Source organism: Bison bison, unplaced genomic scaffold (assembly GCF_000754665.1).
Source record: "Bison bison bison isolate TAMUID 2011002044 unplaced genomic scaffold, Bison_UMD1.0 scf7180017862931, whole genome shotgun sequence".
Lineage (NCBI taxonomy): Eukaryota > Metazoa > Chordata > Mammalia > Artiodactyla > Bovidae > Bison > Bison bison.
In genome coordinates this window covers 31,902-54,718 of record NW_011493503.1, presented here as the reverse complement: position 1 = coordinate 54,718, position 22,817 = coordinate 31,902, and the positions used below count along the sequence as shown (strand labels likewise).

At 45.9% G+C, this 22,817-nt stretch overlaps 1 protein-coding gene across 1 annotated transcript; it reads right to left on the bottom strand.

The window, feature by feature from the left end:
• On the bottom strand, positions 1-22,545 carry SIRT3 (sirtuin 3). The gene is made up of 7 exons (XM_010832932.1): positions 22,414-22,545; positions 15,636-15,824; positions 15,314-15,546; positions 12,729-12,829; positions 3,364-3,525; positions 1,994-2,203; positions 1-499 (listed from the first exon to the last, which is right to left on the bottom strand). Exons 1-7 carry the CDS (start codon positions 22,494-22,496, stop codon positions 476-478), a joined length of 1,002 nt encoding a protein of 333 aa, XP_010831234.1. The 5' UTR covers positions 22,497-22,545; the 3' UTR covers positions 1-475.
• Between the last annotated feature and the right edge of the window lie 272 nt (positions 22,546-22,817).

Here is a 22,817-nt window from a genome sequence, read left to right as displayed (position 1 = left end):
TTTCTACGTTAAAATTTATTTCATGCCGGAAAAGAAGGACAGACTAAAAATAAGCCTACTAAAGAGGCCAGAAGACTAGCGCGTTACCTGGGACCCAGACCCACTCCCAGAAGGCGGCTGCAGCTGCTCACCCCCATGGACAGATGTTGATCCTGCCCTTCACCTGGATCCCAACTTGGGGTTCTAGGCAGTCTGATTCAAGAGATTCGCCATCAGGAGAAAGCTTCTGACATTGAGAGCTTCAGCAGCGTGAAGAGTTAAACAGCAACGTCAGCCCAGGCAGCGCCGTCAATCTGTGGCGAGTGGCCCTGAGTGCACGGGGTTACAACCCGGGAAGACACTCCAGGGGCAGCCTCAGGTTGCGTGTCCTGGTTCAGCCACAATTTGTAAACGTGCCCGAGCTCTTCTTCAAGCAGAAGTCTTCATCAGAAATGGGCGGTGACTCCCAAGTAACCTCTGGTGTGAGAGGCGTTCCTCACAGTCTGTCCCAGCCATCAAACTGGAACACAAAGAGGATGTCGGTTACTGAAAACACTGGGCACGTGCGAGGGCCTGGAATCAAAGTTCCGTGAAATGGAAGCTTTTCTGTCTGCAAATGCTATGCAGCCAAGTTAAGATGATGCCAAGCAGGGCTGGGCAAAACTGGGCGGCTAGTAGGGCTTTGCTTAAGTAACCAGTACAGACATACTGAGGCGCACGTGCTCAAGAACATTCACTATTTGGAAGAGATCCACCTTTCACTTCCATTCACCCCTTAGTGTTTACTCTTGGGCAGCAACTCTTTTAAAATAAACCCCTAAAATCATAACAGTACACAAATTTCTCTGGAACTAGAAAATGGCTCAGGTCAAATCCTTTAGGACTAATTCCAAAAGCCCATAGCGACTACTTGACTTGTGACTATATGAAAGGAGGAAGTCAGTCCCTAGGTAAGGAAAGGCTCCTGTGTAAGCTGCCAAGTGGATATGACCGAGGCCTCTACTCCCCTGTGAGTGAGGCATCTGCTACTGTTCCTCTGGAGACAAAGTGAAAGTGTCGTGTTAGCTGGACTTTACTAGGTGATACAGCAGTGTGACAGACACGATGGTCTTTATTTCCTCCAATGAACTGAGAAGTGACACCACCCTTTAGCTAATCCTTAAGAGCCAGACTCTGGATTGAGGGGCAATGATGTCTAACTCCATGAAAACATATACTGCAAGTTCTCATAGCCTTAGAAAGCCTCATATGCTCACTTTGGTCCAAACTGGTAAGAAAATAGCCTATTATAGCCAGAGGCTGGGGGCTTTTGCCAGTGGAGATGAAAGGGCCGACCCGTGGCGCTGAAGCCCTGAGGCAGGGCACAGCCAAAGGCAGGGAGGTTTCCCGAGACGAAGCCATGAGCGCTCTGGTGAGGTCCACCTGGGGCAGTGCTACACCCGGCTGTAATCGTGAACAATCCTCTTGAGAGACGGGCTTCAACGTGTAATGCTGCCCCTGTAGAAAATAACCCCTCACGTGAAGGCTATGCGTGCCAACTGATTCTCATGGGAAACTTCACTTGTAGGAGGTTTGATATCTAGAGCAATGAAGGCTCTGGCTTACTACCGCCAGTAGATAAGTCAATGGCTCTCACACTGTCCTAAAAGCATCATCCCATACTGGTTCAGAGAACTTGAGAACCACATCTTAGCCTGAAGCTGTGTGGTGCTCCTTCAGCTTAGGGTACAAAGAGCTGAAGTGTGATGATTGTAGAACGACAGCCCCGTGGGCCTGGACCCTCATCGGCCCTCAGAGCAGGCACGAGGTGGCAGTTTCTGCATGTCTAAATGGCGGGAATAAGAATCAGAGCACCCCAGTAATAAGCACATAGACGGCCCGGAGGTGCCTGGTGTGGAGTTAACAGCAACATTACCTGTTACTGCGACAGTGTTAGCCAAACAGGGCTCTGCTCGAGGTCAACCAGACCCCGGAGCAGAAGAGACCCCTCCTGTGACCGTGCAGCAGGCCATACCTTTCCAGTTTCCCTCTGGATGAGGTCCTGGATGTCGTCTGTCCAGCCGAGAAGCTCCACCAGCCTTTTCACACCATGGACCACATCCCCCAGCTGGGCCACGTCCCTGCCCCGAGGATTCCTAGCCAAGGACCCCACCAAGTCCCGGTTGATGAGCAGTCGGGGCACCGAGCTCCGCACAGCATCGGACAAGCTGGCAAAAGGTTCCACCTGAAAAATTGCCCAAACATGAGGAGCGGGCGCCCACTTTCCCAGGCCCTCAGGACCTTTGTGCCACAGTCCCTGAGGCCCTGGAGGTACTGCCTGACCAAGGTGAGACCGTGGATACGGAGAAAACCCGGCACCGCTTCACTTCTGCGCTAGCGCTCCTGCTGCTTGGTCTCAGCAGCCTTGCGTCTCCCCCTCCCCGGAGCCTGCCTCTCATCCACGCCCCTTGCTCTCCTGGCTCCTGCAGTCTCCCTGCTGAAGTTCACCCACACCATCTCACCTGCCCTCCCCGTCCACGCAGTGTCTTCTCCCGGCTCACCAGGGACATGACAGCCCATCTATCTGTTCCTGCTCCCTGAGGGCAAGTGCCCGACCCTCAGAGGGACCGCCACTGAGGGGCTCCCGAGGCACCCGCTATAACAGGGCCTGGCAAACTCAGGGAAAACACACAGAGCTCTGAGTCTCTAGCTGGTTGGAGGCCTGGGCACAGGTCTTTCTGGCCCCTCTGCCCCCGTAGTGCCTGAATCCAGTCAGGCACAGTGCCTTCAGGGTCTCATCACAGCCTTTAGAAGTTTCCTGAACGTCCAGTCCAGATGCATCTCCCAAGCACCTCAAACGCATGTGCAGAACTGAATTCAGCAACCCCAATCCAGACTCCTCAGCAAAGGCCCTGACCTCCCACAGGAGAGACAGACACCTCCCTCTTAAAGTCCTCGAGACGCCAGGCTCGAAGTCCAGCCCTCCTCCCCCTGCCATCTCGCACAGTCCCCAAGTGTGACTATGCTCAGCCTCCTGGACATGTGCTCAATTCATCCTGTTCCCAGATCTCTCTGATCTCAAGGATGACCAGATACACCCCTGGTTTCACTGCTTCTACAGAAAATCGGTCTCTGTGATAGATGTGACCTTGGAAGCCTGCTCCTGCCTGACATCTTTGCCCTCACGCGTCGTGCCCACCCACACTCTGGACACCTTCCTTCCCCCCGTCCTCCCACGCAGACTGCTGCTCTCTCGGCCTGGAACACCACTGCTTCCTCACATGATGAATCCACTCATATTCCAAAGGTAGGGCCCCAGAGTGTCCCACCAGCCCTCACTTCCTCTGCCTTGTCTCGCTAGCCTCCTCCCCACACATCTGTGCACCATTAGGCCTGCTGACAAACCTCCAGGGAGGTCCCAAGGATGAGCAGCAGGTCTGCCATGGGGAAGTCAGCCAGATGCAGCAGGAACCTAGCAGGCAGCGGCTCCCCGAAGAACACGATGTCAGGCTTCGTGACGCCAGAGCAGACGGGGCAGCGGGGGACCCTGTCCACCATCACGTCGGCCTGGTGACACGGAGAGAGTGGGCCAAGGGAGCCACACGGCACACTTGAAAAGGGAAAACCAACTTCTCACTGAGGACGCGTCAGACAGTCCCAACAGCGAGACGGTAGCACAGTGAGGCCCTGTGTATGGAGAACCCAGCTTCAGCAGCTATTAACACTGCCAGCTTTATCTCATACAGCCCCCAGAGTCTGGGGAGATGGCAGTAAGTTTTTTGTTTTGAGGTCGCAGTATTTGAAAGCAGATCTTGGATACTACGTGACATCTGACACACTGAACACTATGCTCTGCACTCTGCAGGAGCGCTTGTCAGAGACACTCAGCTGGTGAGAAAACCCAGCCGACCCTCAAACAACGCAGGGGCCAGGGCAACAACCCTTTGCACAACTGAAATCTGCACAAAATGTAGGTTAAGCCCTCTGTACACATGGTTCCTCCATATCTGTGGTTCTGTATCGTGATTCAATCAGCTGTGGATCATATAGTCCTAGAGTTCACAGTTATTTTCTTAAAAATCCACGTATGAGTGGACCCACACAGTTCAAACCCATGTTCAAAGTCAACTGTACTACTTAGATAGTCCTCAGCAGCACTCTGTAGGTATCTGGCTTACAACAGGTGTTAGTCAGTGAAAACGACTGTATAAATTTGTCCCTGATTTCAGCTGAAGCGATCCTGACGTGACCTTAGCCCTGAAGACATTCAGGTCAGCTTGAACTCACTGGCTGGAGTCACGACTCTCAACACCATCCACAGACCTCCTACTTGCAGGCCACGGTGGAGCAGTGTGAGTCGTCATATCCTGCTACACTTGTTCATGCTTGGGCTAGACATCAGAAGAGGAAACTAAGGGAAAAGACACTTGCCTTATAAGGTAAACCTTTACTGCTAATGCAAATTTGTTTTTGCAGGCTGAACCCAGTAAGGAGCAGCAGAAACAACAGACAAAAGAAACAGACTGTTCAAAGACTTTAGATATTAGCAGATCCAGATAAAACTGTATTATGCTTAAATTTTTTAAAGGACAGGTTTGAAATACTTGTTGGAGATAAAAAGCTATACAAAGTATTGCAGTGGATTTGGAAAGGAACCAGATAGGACTTGAAGTAATAAAATGTACAGTACTGAAAATTAAAGCTCAGTGGAGGGGCTTTATCCTCTATGGAAGAACAGTGTATCAATCAACTGGAAAGTAGATCAGGAGGAAGACTCAGAATGCAGCACCCAGGGGAACAAGACAGGACGCAGAAAAGAGTGGCCAAGGCTTCTGGGCAGAGCGTGAGCTCATCTCAGATGTTTTAACCCAGGGTCTAAAGAGGGAATACAAGGTCCACATGCGTGGGGCAGCCACTGTCCAGAGGAATTACCATGACTGAGGGCTTGGGTTTTTTTAAGCAAAAATGAAGAAGATATCAAACTACAGATTCAGAAAGCTCTACAGAAGCCCAGAGGGTCACAAAGAGTCAGAAACAACTGAGGGCCGAACAACAACATGGAGACAAAGTGAAGCGCGAAACCCCCCAGACAGGAGCTCTCAGATAGTCAGAGAAGAGCGAAAGTGCTTCCCAAGTTTATACAGAAAGCAGGAGACTCAGACTAGCCAATACAATATGGAAAAAGATGATCACGGAAAGGAAAACATGGTAAATCAGACTTCATTAAAATGAAAAACTTCTCCTCTGTGAAAGACAACGTCAAGAGGATGAGAGAAGTCACAGACTAGGAGAGAATACTTGCAGAAGACAAATCTGATAATGCAAAGAATTCTTAAAGCTCAGCAATAAGAAAATAGGCAACTCAATTTAAAAATGGGCCCAAGACCTCACCAAAAAAGATACAGATGGCAAATGAGTATAAGAAACAACTTCCACATTATATGTCACTGCTGCTACTGCTGCTGCTAAGTCACTCAGTCATGTCCGACTCTGCGACCCCATACGACTCTGCGACCCCAGAGACGGCAGCCCACCAGGCTCCCCCGTCCCTGGGATTCTCCAGGCAAGAACACTGGAGTGGGTGCCATTTCCATCTCCAATGCATGAAAGTGAAGTCGCTCAGTCATGTCCGACTCTCAGCGACCCCATGGAACGCAGCCCACCAGGCTCCTCCATCCATGGGATTTTCCAGGCAAGAGTACTGGAGTGGGGTGCCATTGCCTTCTCTGTTATGTGTCACTAGGAAACTGCAAATTAAAACAATGAGATACCACTATCCACCTACAAGAACGGCCAAAATCAACACCAAGTGTTGTTGATGCAGAGCAACAGGAACTCACATTCACTGTGGCTAGAAATGCAAAATGGGGCGGCCACTTTGGAAGACACAGACTAAACACTGTCTTAGCACAGGGTCAGCAGTCACAGTGCCTGGTATTTACCCAAAGAGCTGAAAACACATCCACAGAAAACCTGCATGTGGATGTTTGTAACAACTTTACTCATAATTACCAAACCTGGAATTAACCAAGGTGTCCTTTAGTAGGCCAATGGATAAACAAACTGTGTTACATCCAGACAATGGAATATTCAGTTCAGTTCAGTCGCTCAGTCGTGTCCGACTCTTTGTGACCCCATGAATCACAGCACGCCAGGCCTCCCTGTCCATCACCAACTCCTGGAGTCCATCCCCAACCCATGTCCATCAAGTCAGTGATGCCCATCCAGCCATCTCATCCTCTGTCATCCCCTTCTCCTTCTGCCTCCAATCCTTCCCAGCATTAGGGTCTTTTCCAATGAGTCAACTCTTTGCATGAGGTGGTCAAAGTATTGGAGTTTCAGCTTCGGCATCAGTCCTTCCAATGAACACCCAGGACTGATCTCCTTTAGGATGGACTGGTTGGATCTCCTCGCAGTCCAAGGGACTCTCAAGAGTCTTCTCCAACACCACAGTTCAAAAGCATCAATTCTTGGGCACTCAGCTTCCTTCACCGTCCAACTCTTACATCCATACGTGACTACTGGAAAAACTATAGCCTTGACTAGACGGATCTCTGTTGGCAAAGTAATGTCTCTGCTTTTAAATATGCTATCTAGGTTGGTCATAACTTTCCTTCCAAAGACTAAGCATCTTTTAATTTCATGGCTGCAATCACCATCTGCAGTGATTTTGGAGCCTCCCCAAAATAAAGTCTGATACTGTTTCCACTGTTTCCCCATCTATTTGCCATGAAGTGATGGGACCAGATGCCATGATCTTAGTTTTCTGAATGTTGAGCTTTAAGCCAACTTTTTCAACTCAGCCTCAAAAAAAAAAAACAGCGATCAGGCCATGAAAAGACATGGCGGAACCTTAAATACATAACGCTAAGTGAAAGAAGTCAACGAGAAGGCCGCACACTGTGTTATTCCAACTCTACGACGTTCTGGAAAAGGCAAAATTATGATCGCCAACCTAAATGAAACACTGACACAATGACAGAGGAATGGATAAAGAAGATGTGGCACACACACACACAAACGGAATATAACTCAACCATTAAAAAAGAATAATAATGATATCTGCAGCACCATAGATGAACCTAGAGATTATCATACTGAGTCAGACGCAGACACGTATCAGGTAGTGTCCCTTGTATATGGAATCCAATTTTTTATATGATACAAATGAACTTATTTACAAAACAAAAAAAGACACAGATTTCAAAAACAAATTTATGGTTACCAATGAGGAACTGTGGTAGGGAGAATTAATCAGGAGTTTAAAATATACACACTACTAAATGTAAAACATAAAACAGATAACCAACAAGGACCTACTATATAGCACAGGGAACTCATAATCTGTGATAACCTACATGGGAAAAGAGTCTGAAAGGGATCCACACGTATAAACTGAATCCCTGTGCTGTACACTTGAAACTAACAACACTGCCAACCAGCTACTGCTATTCGTCGTTCAGTCACTCAGTCGTGGCCACTCTCTGCAACCCCATGGACTGCAGCACGCCAGGCTTCCCTGACCCTCACCATCTCCTGGAGTTTGCACAAACTCCTGTTCATTGAGTCTATGATGCCATCCAACCATCTCAGCCCATTGCCCCCTTCTCCTCCTGCCCCCAGTCTTTGCCAGCATCAGGGTCTTTTCCAATGGGTTGGCTCTTCATGTATCAGATGGCCAAAATATTGGAGTTGCAGCATCAGCATCCGTCCTTCCAATGAATATTTAGGGTTGATTTCCTTTAGGATTGACTAGTTTGACTATACTTCAATAAAATAATAAGAATAATCATAAAGATCTGTGGTTGCTAAGGGCTTGGGTTCAGGGAGGGAATTAAGGTTGACTGATTACTGGATACAGGGTTTTCCTGGGGGGTGATGAAAATACTCCAGAAGTAGACAGAGGTGGTGTTTGCACAATACAGTGAAAATACTAAATACCAATAAAGTGTAGACTTTAAAGTGGTTAATTTTATGTTATGTGAATTCATCTCAATTAAAAAAAGACAGGATTCTGTGCCATGTCATTATTTCAGTTTCACCTTTATTTAAGATTTTCCACTCTACCTTACTCTACTTAAAAAAAAAAAAGCCATTCTAAGATTAAAAAGATATGGTATATATATACACGATGGTATATTACTCAGCCATTAAAAAGAATTAAATAATGCCATTTGCAGCAACATGGATGGAGCTAGAGATCATAATACTAAGCGAAGTCAGACAGAGAAAACTGAATACCATATGATATCACTTGTATGTGGAATCTAAAGTACAGCACAGGGACACCAACACGTGCTCACAGGAGCCCAAGGCTGCAGGTCTGGCGATCACACTTGGATGAACCACTGTCTAGAGGACAGGAGACACGGTGCTTGCCTGCCTTTAGCCCAGGCCGCTGTGTGAGGTCCTCCAGCGTCCACGTGGGAACTCTCCCAGACTGTGTGTTACAGGCCCCCGGCTTTGGCCTGCCGGTCCTCCTCCATCCAGGCCCTCTCTGAGACGGCACTGAAGATCAAGCCCTGAGCCTTTGGTGTGGAACACTGACTCCAAGACGCTAGACTAACAGAGAACTAACCCTAGGGCGTTTCAAATAGCGAGAACTCACACAAAGGAAACCACCTGAACATAAGACCCGGCATCATCCAACCACCAGGAGCGCCCTGTGCGGGGCGCCGCATCTAAGCAACAAACAAAGCAAAAGTACAAACCCAGCCGTCAGCAGACAGGACTCCACCTCACTCAGCCTTGCCCAGCAGAGGAAAAACAAACAGACAACAAAAAGAAAAGACTCAGCGCATATCTCACCCTATGGGAAGCTTACACAACCCCCTGGACCAACCTTAGGAGGGCAGAAACCAAAAGGAAGAAAGAATTCAACACTGAAGCCTGGGAAAAAGAGACTTTAAACACAATAAGTTAAAAGAAAATAATGAAAAGTCAGAGAAATACTACACAGATGAAGGAACAAATTAGAAACACAGAAGTCCAAATAAATGAAGAGGGAATAGGCAAACTACCTGAAAAAGAATTCAGAATAATTATAGCAAAGATGATCAAAAACCTTGAAAACAAAATGGAGAAAATGCAAGAGTCAATTAACAAAGACCTAGAAGAATTAAAGAATAAACATACAGGAACAAACAACGCAATTACTGAAATTAAACATACCCTGGAAGGAACCAATAGCAGAATATCTGAAGCAGAAGAATGAATCAGTGAGCCGGAAGATAAAATGGTGGAAATAACTTCTGAAGACCAGAATAAAGTAAAAAGAATGAAAAGAACTGAGGATAGTCTTAGAGACCTCTGGGACGATCTCAAATGCACCAACATTCAAATTATAGGGGTCCCAGAAGAAGAAGAGAAAAAGAAAGGATATGAGAAAATTGTCAATCAAGTCCAAGAGGCACAAAGAGTCGCATACAGGATAAACAAAAGGAGAAACACACCAAGACACACACTAATCAAACTAACAAAGACTAAACTCAAAGAAAGAACATTAAAAGCAACAAGGGAAAAGCAACAAGTAACATACAAGGGAAACCCCATATGTTTAATAGCTGATCTTTCAGCAGAAACTCTGCAGGCCAGAAGGGATGGCAGGATATGTTTAAAGTACCGAAAGGGAAACATCAACAACCAAGACCACTGTGCCCGGCGAGGATCTCATTCAAAATTGATGGAGAAATAAAAGGCTTTTCACACAAGCAAAAGTTAAGTGAATTCAGTACCACCAAACCAGCTTTAAAACAAATGTTAAAAGGATTTATATAGTCAAGAAATAGAAGAAAAAAGATAAAAATCAACCCCAAACAATTAAGAAAATGGCAATAGGAACATACGTATCAATAATTACTTTAAAGGAAAATGGATTAAATGCTCCAACCAAAAGACACAGACTGGCTGAATGGGTACAAAAACAAGACCCATACATATGCTGTCTCCAAGAAACCCACTTCAGACCTGAAGACACACAGAGACTGAAAGGGAGAGGATGGAAAAATATATTCCACACAAATGGGAAGCAAAAGAAAGCTGGAGGAGCAATCCTCATATTAGATAAAACAGATCTTAAAATAAAGTGTATTACAAGAGATAAGGAAGGACACTGCATAACGATCAAGGGATCGACCCAAGAGGAAGACATAACAACTGTAAATACCTCTGCACCCAACACAGGAGCACCGCAGTACGTAAGACGAACACCAACAGACGTAAAGGCAGAAACCGAAAGCAGGAGACTTTACCACCCCGCTCACACCAGTGGACACATCATCAAAACAGAAAACTAATAAGGAACCATGAGTCTTAAAGGATACATTAGATGAGATGGATCTCATTGATCTCCTCAAGACACTCCATCCAAATGCAGAAGAATACACCTTCTTCTCATGTGGACATGGAACATTCTCCAGGACAGACCATATCTTGGGTCACAAATCAAATCTCAGTAAATTTAAGAAAATTGAAATCGTATCAAGCATCTTCTCCGACCACAATGCCATGAGACTAGATATCAATTACAAGAAAAAAACTGTAAGAAACACTTGGAGATTAAACAACACATCTCTAAATAAGCAACAGGTTACTGAAGAAATCAAAAGGGAAATCAAAAAATTTCTGAAAACAAATGACAATGAAAACACAACAACTCAAAGCCTACGGGATGCAGCAAAAGCAGTTCTAAGAGAGAAGTCTGTAGCAATACAATCCTACCTCTAAAAAACAAGAAAAACATCGAATAGATAGCCTAACATTACACCTAAAACAACTCAAAAAAGAAGAACAAAAAAAAAATTAGTATGGAAATAAATCATATAAATGAAAAAAAATGAAAGAAAAAATAGTAAAGATTAATAAAACTAAAAGCCGGTTCTTTGAGAAGATAAACAAAATTGACAAAACATTAGCCAGACTCAATATGCCAGAAGATCTAGAAAACTCAGCAGTGGCAACAGGACTGGAAAAGATTAAGTTTTCATTCCAATCCCAAAGAAATGCTTTGCCAAAGAATGCTCAAATTAACATACAATTGCGCTCATTTCACATGCCAGCAAAGTAATGCTCAAAATCCTTCAAGTTAGGCTGCAATAATACGTGAACAGAGAAATTCCAGATGTATAAGCTGGATTTAGAAAAGGCAAAGGAACCAGAGATCAAATTGCTAATATCCGTTGTATCACAGAGAAATCAAGGTAATTCCAGAAAAACATCTACTTCTGTTTAACTGACCACACTAAAGCCTTTGACTGTATGGATCACAACAAACTGTGGAAAATTCTTAAAGAGATGGGGATATCAGACCACCTTACTTGCCTCCTGAGAAACCTGTTTGCAGGTCAAGAAGCAACAGTTTGAACCATACATGAAACAATGGACTGGTTCAAAATTGGGAAAGGAGTACATCAAGGCTCTGTATTGTGAAAAAGCTGGCTTAAAACTCAACATTCAGAAAACTAAGATCATGGCATCTAGTCCCATCACTTCACGGCAAATAGATGGGGAAAAAAATGGAACAGTGACAGACTTTTTTTTCTTGAGCTCAAAAATCACTGTGGATGGTGACTGCAGCCATGAAATTAAAAGACACTTGCTCCTTGGAAGAAAAGCAATGAAAAACCTAAACAGCGTATTAGAAAGCAGAGACATCACTTTGCCAACAAAAGTCCATATAGTCAAAGCTATGGTTTTTCCAGTAGTCATGTACAGATGTGAGAGTTGGACCATAAAGAAGGCTGAGCTCTGAGGAATTGATGCTTTCAAACTGTGGTGCTAGACAAGACTCTTGTGCGTCCCTTGGACAGCAAGGAGATCAAACCAGTCAATCCTAAAGGAGATCAACCCTGAATACTCATTGGAAGGTCTGATGCTAAGCTGAAGCTCTAATACTTTGGCCACCTGATGCAAAGAACTGACTCATTGGAAAAGACCCTGAGGTAAGGAAAGATTGAGGGCAGGAAGCGAAGGGGCAACAGAGGATGAGATGGTTGGATGGCATCAGTGACTCAAGGGACATGAGTTTGAGCCAACTCTGGGAGATAGTGAAGGACAGGGAATCCTGGCGTGCTGCAGTCCACGGTATCACAAAGAGTCAGACACGACATAGCAAATGAACAATAGCAACGCTCTATAGTTAACCAAAAACAGTAAGCGGAGCTGTAGTTACTGACACAAGGTATCTATGAAATTTTGCTCAGGGACAAAGCAATGTGAATATTAGTTATCCCATTAATGGAAAAAACTAATTGTGTGTGGGTGTAGGTACACAGAAATGTGCATGTATGTTTATATATACACACACATATCCAATGGGCTACAGGAACTGTCAGAAGGCAGATTCACTTTTCCCTACATATTTTGTATTTGCTTAATTTTTTTTTAATCTACAAATATCCTATGGCCCAATAAGTTTATATTTATAGATACTGGGAGTTAGGACTTGCACATTAAAAAATAACTGAAGTACAGCTGATAGCAAAGTGATTCAACTATACACACATATGTGTGTATATTCTTTTTATTCTTTTCCCTTACAGGTTATCAAAGATACTGAATATAGTTCCCTGTGCTGTACAGTAAATCCTTGTTGTCTGTACTGCCTTAATTTTGACAAGTAAATATTGATTTTTTATTTTAAAATTTAAGAAAATCATTTTCATAGTATTACTGTTCTGTTGTCCTTCCAACACAATGCTTATAAAATACCACTTCTCAAGGTTACTCCCAGTGAGAAGTGCAGAGGAAAAGAAGTCTCTGTGACAACTTACCCAGAAGTCCTCCCCTGGGTAGGGTCTTCGGCAGACGGTGCAGGTGGCAGAGGCAAGGGATCCATGAGCTTCAACGAGCTTTGAGTCAGGGATGCCAGATGCTGAAATTCAAACTGAAGGTAAGTGCTGCTGCCTCTGGGGCGGGGACGCAAGCCCCTCAGCGTCACCTCTGGGCGTGGCAGGCCCCCAGGAGAAGCCTCAGCCCTCCGTGGAAGCCTTAGCTCTATAGCCCACAGACAAAAGCCCGCTGATCAGAATAAGCTCCGTGACGAGGTTCTGACAAGGAGCCAAATCACAGTTAAAACAAAGTCTGTCTAACAGCACGTGGAAAAAATTATCAACATAGCTCGTAAGTGTGTGTGTGTGTGTGTGTGTGTGTGTGTGTGAGTTGCTCAGTTGTGTCTGGCACTTTTTGCAACCCTATGGACTATAGCCCACCAGAAGCCTCTGTCCATTGGATTTCCCAGGCAAGAATACTGGAATGGGCTGCTATTCCCTTCTCCAGGGGAATTTCCCAACTCAGGGATCGAACCCAGTCTCCTGCATGGCAGGCAGATTCTTCACCATCTGAGCCACCAGGGAAGCCCATGAAAAGATACTCAGCATCACTCATAACTAAAAAACTGCAAACCAAAACTACAATGAGATACCACCTCACACCAGTCAGAATGGCCATCATCAAAAAAATCTACAAACAATAAATGCTGGAGAGGATGTAGGGGAAAGGGAACCCTCTTACACAGTTGGTGGGAATGTACATTGATACAGCCACTATGGAAAACAATATGGAGATTCCTAAAAAACTGAATAAAACTACCGTATGACCCAACAGTCCCACTGCTGGGCATAAACTCTGAGAAACTATAACTGAAAAGACACAAGTACCTCAATGTTCACTGCACCACCATCTACAAATAGCTAGGACACAGAAGCAACCCAGATGCCCATCGACAGACGAGTGGATAAAGCAGCTGTGGTACATGCAGACAGTGGAGTACTAGCTATAACAAGGGATGCGTTGGAGTCAGTGCTAACGAGGTGGATGGACCTAGAGCCTATTATACAGTGAAGTAAATCAGAAAAACAAATATCATATATTAATGCATGTATATGGAATCCAGAACGATGGTCCTGATGAACCTATTTACAGGGCAGCAGTGGAGATGCAGACATAAAGAACAGACTTAGGGACACAGGGTGAGGAGGAGAGGATGGGACAGATGGAGAGAGCGGCATGGAAACACACACGCCACTACTGTACACTGGGCCACCGGTGAGAACCCGCTCTCAGACGCATTCCTTCTTATAGCTCCCTGTATGACTCGGGGAGCTCAGCCGGGCGTCCGTGGCAACCTACAGGGGCAGGAGGCGGGAGGGAGGCTCAAGAGGGAGCAGACGCATATATACCTATGGCTGATTCATGTTAATGTGAGGGCTTTTTTTTAATTAATGAATAGCAAAAAAAAGCCTGTGAAAACGCAGTAGAAAAACATTTGACGTAAGTCTAGATCCAATTACACCCAACCAAGAAAAACATTTTCTATGCTACAGACACCAAGAGTAAGAAAATACTGCTAATATAAATACATTTCCAAAAACCTGTGGAAAAACAAACAAAAGGTGACTTATCGTGCAAGTTCTGTTACCACCATGAGCTTTGGAAGGCCATTGGTATGAAGACCTGGTTCTTGCTGCCATGTCCCCACCGTCCCCACTCTACACATGTGAAGGTCACAGCCGCACACTCCCACTTCCCACAAGCCTGCGCTGCTGCATTTCCAGGAAAGAGATCATCCCCACTGCCTATGCGGTTCCAAGTTGTAGAGTCCTTCTAGCAAGTAAACATTCTTCTGGAGTTGAGACAGCTCCTTTTTTCAATTCACAACACATCTGTAGCCTGGCTGAGCTGCCACTGGCTTGCTGGGAGCTGCCTGTCAGCAACTGCTTCTCCAGGGCGCACGGCCAGAGGTCAGCATGACCCACGAGTCACTGCGCGTGGCCACCATCTAGGCACAGTCAAGAAATCACCACACTGAATTTGATATTAAGGAACTGTTAGTGACTTCTTTCTGTGATAATGATATCACGGTTGTGTTTTAGAAGTCTTTACCTTCTAAAGATACCCATTGCTGGATTTATAGATTAAATTTATGATAAGAGTATTTGCTTCAAAATACTCAGGGGTGAGAGAAGATGGGGGTAGGACACAGGTTAAACAGGCCTGGCCATGATGAGATAACGAGGCCATGAGCATTCATCACATACATCTCACTGTGTGCTTAAAAAATTCCATAATGAAAACTTGAAAAAAGAAAACCATCAGATCAACAAAACCAGAAGCTCCCAATGTCAACTTTAGCTCTATCCCAAACTCACGACCTAGAAAGTGGGTCCACCAATGAGGTCTTAACAGTGATACTTAAAACACAAAGAGGACATTTTTGCTGGAGATGATGGCAAAACTTCTTGGGTCAAAATCAGCCACAAGGATGGGGAATAAGAACTAGGCCTCAGCCCTACCTAGAAACAGGCACCTGAGCCTTCCCTGCGGGAGCGAAAAGGTGTGGAACAGGAGCAAGGCTCACCTCTCTCGAGCCCGTCGATGTTCTGGGTGTAGAGCCGCAGAAGCAGCCCCTTCTCGTGTAGCAATCGGAGGAAGTAGTGAGTAGCATTGGGCCTATAGTTCCCAGGGTACAGCTTCTTGGCAAAAGTGAAAAATGGCTTGGGGTCATGAAAGAAAAAGGAGAGCTCAAAAATGGCCTCAGGGTAGGGGAGCTTGTACTGCTGGAGGATGCTGTAGTAGCCAACCCCTGGAGACCTGCAGAGAGAAGCGAGAGGCTCTGAGCCATTCAAGAGACAGCAGGGAGTGGAGGGAGCTGTGGGACAAGCTCTGGGAGTGCAAGGCACCTGAAGTCTGGGATGCCGCTGGGTGTGCTGATGCCGGCCCCCACCATGACCACCACCTTCTGGCAGGCTCTGGTCTTAATCAGCTCAGCGATGTCCTGCAGGAGAAACTTCTTCTGACTGTGGCCTCCCCCTCCAGTGTCACTTGAGGCACCAGCAAAACAAGATATGGACCATCCTCCACCTGGAATACTGATAGAAAAGGAGAGCAGCCAGGTAACCGATGATAATCGAGCTGATGCCGGCAAGAATGAGCAATGTCTGCCTTCCACCAACCCCACCACTAAGAATGACTACACTTCCTTCCCACCCCACAAACGACCATCTTTCTTATCGTGGGATAAAACAGAAACTCTGAAATCAAGATCTATTTGGGAGCAAAAATTTCAGAAAAGTATCATTTCACAATTCCTGTTATCAAAAGCTAGTGAAGGCTCAAGCTAGAGCCAAGACATCTGGGGATGCTCTCTGCAGAGCCATACACCCTAACATAGAAAGGATGTGACAAATACTCAGTGACATTTAAAGCAAATTAAACATCTCAGACTTTACGCCAAATATTCAGTTCAGTCACTTAGCCACATCCGATTTTTTGTGACCCCACTGACTTCAGTACACCAGGCTTCCCTGTCCATCACCAACTCCTGGAGCTTGCTCAAACTCATGTCCATTGAGTCGGTGATGCCATTCAACCATCTCATCCTCTGTCATCCCCTTCCCCTCCCGCCTTCAATCTTTCCCAGCATCAGGGTCTTTTCCAATGAGTCAGTTCTTTGCATCAGGTGGCCATAGTATTGGAGTTTCAGCTACAGCATCAGTCCTTCCAATGAATATTCAGGACTAATTTCCTTTAGGATTGAACTGGCTGGATCTCTTTGCAGTCCAAGGGACTCTCAAGAGTCTTCTCCAACACCACAGTTCAAAAGCATCAATTCTTTGGCACTTAGCTTTCTTTATAGTTCAACTCTCACATCCAAACATGACTACTGGAAAAACCATAGCTTTGACTAAACAGACCTTTGTCAGCAAAGTAACATCTCTGCTTTTTAATATGCTGTCTAGGTTGGTCATAGCTTTTCTTCCAAGGAACAAATGTCTTTTAATTTCATGGCTGCAGTCACAATCTGAAGTGATTTTGGAGCCCCAAAAAAGATAAAGTCTCTGTTTCCATTGTTTCCCCATCTATTTGCTATGAAGTGATGGGACCAGATGCCATGATCTTCGTTTTCTGAATATTGAGCTTTAAGCCAACTTTTTCACTCTCCTCTTTCACTTTCATCAAGAGGCTGTTTATTTCTTCTTCCCTTTCTGTCATAAGGGTGGTATCATCTGCATATCTGAGGTTCTTGATATTCCTCCTGGCAATCTTGATTCCAGCTAGAGTTTCATCCAGCCTGGCATTTCACATGATGTACTCTGCACATAAGTTAAATAAGCAGGGTGACAATATACAGCCTTGTTGTACTCCTTTCCCAATTTGGAACCAGTCTGTTGTTCCATGTCCAGTTCTAACTGTTGCTTCTTGACCTGCATACAGATTTCTCAGGAGGCAGGTAAGGTGGGTCTGGTATTTCCATTTCTTTAAGAATTTTCTACAAGTTTGCTGTGATCCACACAGTCAAAGGCTTTGGCATAGTCAATAAAGTAGAAGTAAATGTTTTCCTGGAACTCTCTTGCTTTTTTGATGATGATCAAACCAGTTTGATATCTGGTTCCTCTGCCTTCTCTAAATCCAGCTTGAACATATGGAAGTTCACATTTCATGTACTGTTGAAGCCTGGCTTGGAGAATTTTGAGCATCCCTTTGCTAGCATGTGAGATGAGTGCAATTGTGCGGTAGTTTGAACATTCTTTGGCGTTGCTTTTCTTTGGGATTGGAATGAAAACTGACCTTTTCCAGTCCTGTGGCCACTGCTGAGTTTTCCAAATTTGCTGGTATTTTGAGTGAAGCACTTTCACAGCATCATCTTTTAGGATTTGAAATAGTTCCATTGGAATTCCATCGCCTACCACTAGCTTTGTTCGTAGTGATGCTTTCTAAGGCCCACTTGACTTCACCTTCCAGGATGTCTGGCTCTAGGTGAGTGATCACACCATCGTGGTTATCTGGGTCATGAAGCTCTTTTTTGTATAGTTCTTCTGTGTATTCTTGCCACCGCTTCTTAATATCTTATGCTTCTGTTAGGTCCATACCATTTCTGTCCTTTACTGTACCCATCTTTGCCAAATATTAACAGAATGTTAATTAAGTAGGTTCAAGACACCATTCCAAAAAGAAACACTCATATCCTGACACCGAGGGATTCAAACAGCTGCAGAGCCTCCATCTTCTATGTTCGCAGCCATTCAGAAGGCTGCTCATTTTTTATAGCAGCCAAACATATGAAACAACCCAGGCAAGGCAAGAGCCGACTGGAGCTGGGGGTTACCTTGCAAAACTCCAGGAGTCTCAGGTCATCTGCAGAAGCCAGGAGCTGAGACACTCACAATACTGTTTGGAGTATGAGATAGTCTTCCACAAGAGAAAAAGAGCAAAACACACAATAAAGATGCCACAGGCTTCGGAGAGGCATCAGGACTAAGAGGCTCCACAACCAGGAAGCACCAGAAAGACGACAGAGACAACACAAGCTGCACAACAGGCGCAGCACCTGGACACGCCCACCTGAGGCAAGTCTGCAGCCGCAGGGCGCACAGGCAGAGCCCAGTGCGGGCCTGAAGGCGCCAGACTGCCTGATCTGCTCTCAGGGCCTCATTGGGCATCTACCTGAGCTACACAACTTCATCACCTGCTGGTAGCATGTTGGCAACCTGTCCAGAGTTCAAGACGGCCAGCCCCACTCCACAGAGCATCTGCCTCTCACCCCAAGGCTGGCAGCCACCACGCCCATCTTCCAGAAGGCCCTGATGTCCCACAGCTAGGACTTCGGCCCTCAGTATAGACCCCTCCACCCTGACAGGAAGAGATTAAACAAACTGAAACGAAAACCCACCCCAAATGATTGATAAATCTAAAGTGAATACAGACACAAAAAGAGGAAAGAGAGTATTTATTTTATCATTTGTGATACAGGTAAGAAATAAGCACCCTAAAAGCATATCTTCAGATACAGGCCAGGACAATCCAGAGCTTATCTTCCAGGAGTGTGGTCCTAGCTCACTTTGTTTGCCCGTTGTCTCTGGTTTTCCTTTCGCTCCTGCACAATCTGCACACTCACCTGCTCACACCCTGCTGCTGAGGTTCTCCCTGATGCCCTCGGACCCCACAGCGCCAGAGCATCTTAGCACCACACACCCCACCCCAGTGACAGTTTCAGGCCCGCTACTCCCTCTCATAGACCTCTCTTTTCCTGGTTTGTACTCACTCTAAACCCAGCTCCTTTACCTGAAAAGACCTTTTTACCCCTCAGCATGTCTAGAATCTCCCAGAGCCAAGGCCACTCCTTCATAAAGCCACTGCCCAACCCAGTAAGAAGTCACCTTTGCCCTCCTCTGAAGAGTGACAACTCTGGCTCCCCTTCTTCACTTTAGGGCCTGTCACCCCTGCCCTCCTGAAGTAACACTGCACAGCTGCCTCGCACAGTCCACTCTGAGGTCAATGACAGTGCAACTCAGGAGCTCACTGGCCACTCAGTCCACTTGTGATGCCTCTCCTGGCAAACCATCATCTTGGTTTTCCAAAGAACAGGCCTCAGAAAAGTATGTAATGAGAAAGAGGAACTGGCAAGGGAAGGCAGGGCTGAGGGCACCAAAAGGGGAGTCAGAGCCCTAGTCACTATTGCCTCATTAAGTCACTCAGCACCCTGAGCCTTGGCTGCCAAAGCCAAAAGCAAGGGAGCCAGAGCTTATTCCAACAGTCTTTTGAAAAAACCCACAGCTGTAAATCTCCCAGCAGAAAGTACAGGAAATACAGCAGAGAAACAATGCTTTCCCACTCCTCCCCATGCTCTTCCAGAGATGCCCATGGATTCTGAGGAAAGTTCTCCTCCACCCAAGTCTTCCATAAAAGCACCAGACAAGGCAGCTCTCCTGAGTGTACATCAATGAAATCTCCGAAGGGGGGTTTCCAGTGAAAACCATAGTTAGGAAGGGAAAAGATGGCTCTGGCTACAACCACAGCTATTAAATGTCCACTTCACATGGCGTCAAGAACATCTGTTCACCTAAGGTCCTCAACCAAACATTTCTGTGCTCCTTCCAAATGCAAATTATGGGGAATACAAAAGGAATCAGAGGAAAGTTGTGATACTGTGATTTAGAATTATATATATCTATTCAGCTCAGTTCAGCCGCTCAGTTGTGTCTCTTTGCAACCCCATGGACTGCAGCACGCCAGGCTTCCCGGTCCATCACCAACTCCCAAGGCTTGCTCAAACTCATGTCCATCAAGTCAGTGACCCCATCCAACCATCTCATCCTCTGTCACCCCCTTCTACTCCTGCCTTCAATATTTCCCAGCCTCAGTCTTTTCCAGTGAGTCAGTTCTTCACATCAGGTGGCCAAAGTATTGGAGTTTCAGCTTCAGCATCAGTCCTTCCAATGAATATTCAGGACTGACTTCCTTCAGGATTGACTCTTTGGATCGCTTTGCAGTCCAAGGGATGCTCAAGAATCTTCTCCAAACAGTTCAAAAGCATCAATTCTTCGGCGCTCAGCTTTCGTTATAGTCCAACTCTCACATCCATATATGACTACTGGAAAAACCATAGCTTTGACTATATCTAACAATATATATTTTCAGTCTTAGTCCCAGAACCCTTAGAATTTCCTAAGAGCAATGGGAACACCTTTTGTTACAGTATTTGGTCTTTTGGCCTCAGGCCCTGAAATCCCTTCAGAGCTATGAAGTGAAATAAGTGTCCTGTTATTCATAACAAGCCTCTTACAACTAGGCTGAATTTATGTTAATGAGGTGATTATTGGAAATCCCCTAAGGATGGGGTATGGTTGCCAGGGAAACCAACCACAATTAGAGAGTTGGAATCTCCATGAAAACCCAAAAACAAGAGGTTCAGAAAGCTTCCACGTGCCAGGCCCCAAACTCCACAGGGACAGAGGCTCCTGCATTTGGAACTCTCCCAAACCTCAGCCTGGGTATCTCTTTATTGGCTTGTTCATTCATACTTTTTAATATCCTTTATAATAAACTAGCAATCTACTAAATACACCGGTTTCTTGAACTCTGTGAGCGGCTCTAGCAAATTAATCACATCAGAGGAGGGGTCACAGGAAGCTCCGACCTGTAGTCAGTGGGTCAGAAGCACAAGTGGACCTGGGTCAGTGGCTGAAGCGATGTCCGTCCTATGGGACTGAGCCCCTAACCTGCGGAACCTGGTGCTGTCTCCAGGCTGACGGAGTCAGAGTTCAGTTACATTTGACATCCGGTTGGTGTCTGTGGAAAACTCGAAAGTTGCTCGCTGGTATTGAAATAAAACCCATTGTTGAGTGCCTAGTCGAGTGCAAGGTATCACTTAGGGTACTTAATGTGTACTTCTCATTTACACAAGTAAAATGTCCGCCACTGAAAAACACATGGACTGAATTTAACCAAACGTCTAGAAAATACTGAAGGTGTATGACTTAAAGTAAATGCTCCATGGAATGAGATCTACTGAGAGTAGGGGTAAGCTGAGGAGCAAGCACAGATGCTGCTTGGGAAATGGAGACAAAGGACACCTTCAAACAGGAGCCCCTAAGATACAAGCTCAAAGGGCAGAAATTTCAAATTGTAGACAGCCTATGCAAGCAAACTGCTCTTCTCAGGTACCTTCATGCCTCCAGTTTGGGCTGCAAGTGGTGGCAAGGATTTACTGATTGATAAGGTCACTATTTAGCCATGCCCCAACCACACAACTGCCTGCAGATTCTGAAACTGAAATAAGCTCCATGGAGGCAACAATTTGACCCCTGCTCCATCACTGCACCTGGAACAGTCTGGTAGATGATAAGTTTCTTGGATGAAAGAAAGACTCCTCCTTGGTATCTCTTTATTAAAACTCTTCAGTATTTTTGATAGTTGTGTAAGAAGGCATTAAGTGAATGTACCACTATTTACTGAAATACTTGTCCATTATTGGGCATGAAGTTAGTTTCCTAACAACTGTGATTAACAACTATGGTCTTAAGATTTTTCCACTTGTACGTCCGATTTCTAGACAAGGATTCAAAATGTGCAACTCCTGTGTATGAACCTGAGGAAGGGTATGAACATATGCTGGTGGGAGTATTAATTGCACGACGTTTATGTGGGGCAATAAAATGTAGACACAGGAGTTCCACTACTAGAGATTTATCCAAAAGGTGGAGTACGAACAAGGTTATTCAACACAGCACTATTTGTAATAACTAAAGATCAGAAACATTTTCAACACGAGACTGGTTAAATTAAGTATGAAACGTCCAAAGAATGGAATTCTACAGATTAGCATAAAAGACTCAGAAAGCATTTAAGTTTAGAATGGAAGTAACCCCAAAACACGTTAAGTGGAAAAAAAAAAAGGTACAGAACAGAATCTAACTAAAACGGGGTCCGGATGTCAAGAATGAACATTAAGTGTTGTTTACACACGTCCAAAATACCCCTGGGAAGAAACGAGAAACCGTTGCCGTCCGGGACTCCAGAACGCCCTTCAGAGCCGCCTGAGCCGTGACTCGCCATTTTCAGGTTCTCCAATCGTCCCGCTGACCACACAGGGGGGCCTGACATCCCTGCTCGCCTGAGGGGGTCGGTCTCCTCCCTGGGCCCCGCCCGGCACCGCAGCCGCCCCCGCCCGGAACGAACCGAGGCCAGCGGGTCCACGCCCGCGCACCTCGCAGGCCCCAGAACCTGAGGGCTGGAACAGCTGAACGAGGAAACAACGCCATGCTTCTCCGCAGTGCGCAATGTCAGGTGCCCAGGGGTCTCGTGCGCGCCCCGCCCCCCGCGAGCGCGCCCTTTCCTTAGCCTCCCGCTCTTTCCCCCCCTGTGCGTGTTTCCTGCGCGTCCTTCCTGGCCGTCTCGCTCAGCTCGTCCCGCCCCTCCAAGCGCACCTTCGCCGGGTCTTCGCGAGCCCTTACCCTAGCCTCACGTTCTCTTTCCCCGTCCCAGCAGCCCAGGTGGAGGTGGACGTCAGGTGGGGGCGGTTTCCTATTCTATTGCGTTCCAGCCTCTGGCTCCCAAGACCAAACCTGGAACCTGCATTCTCT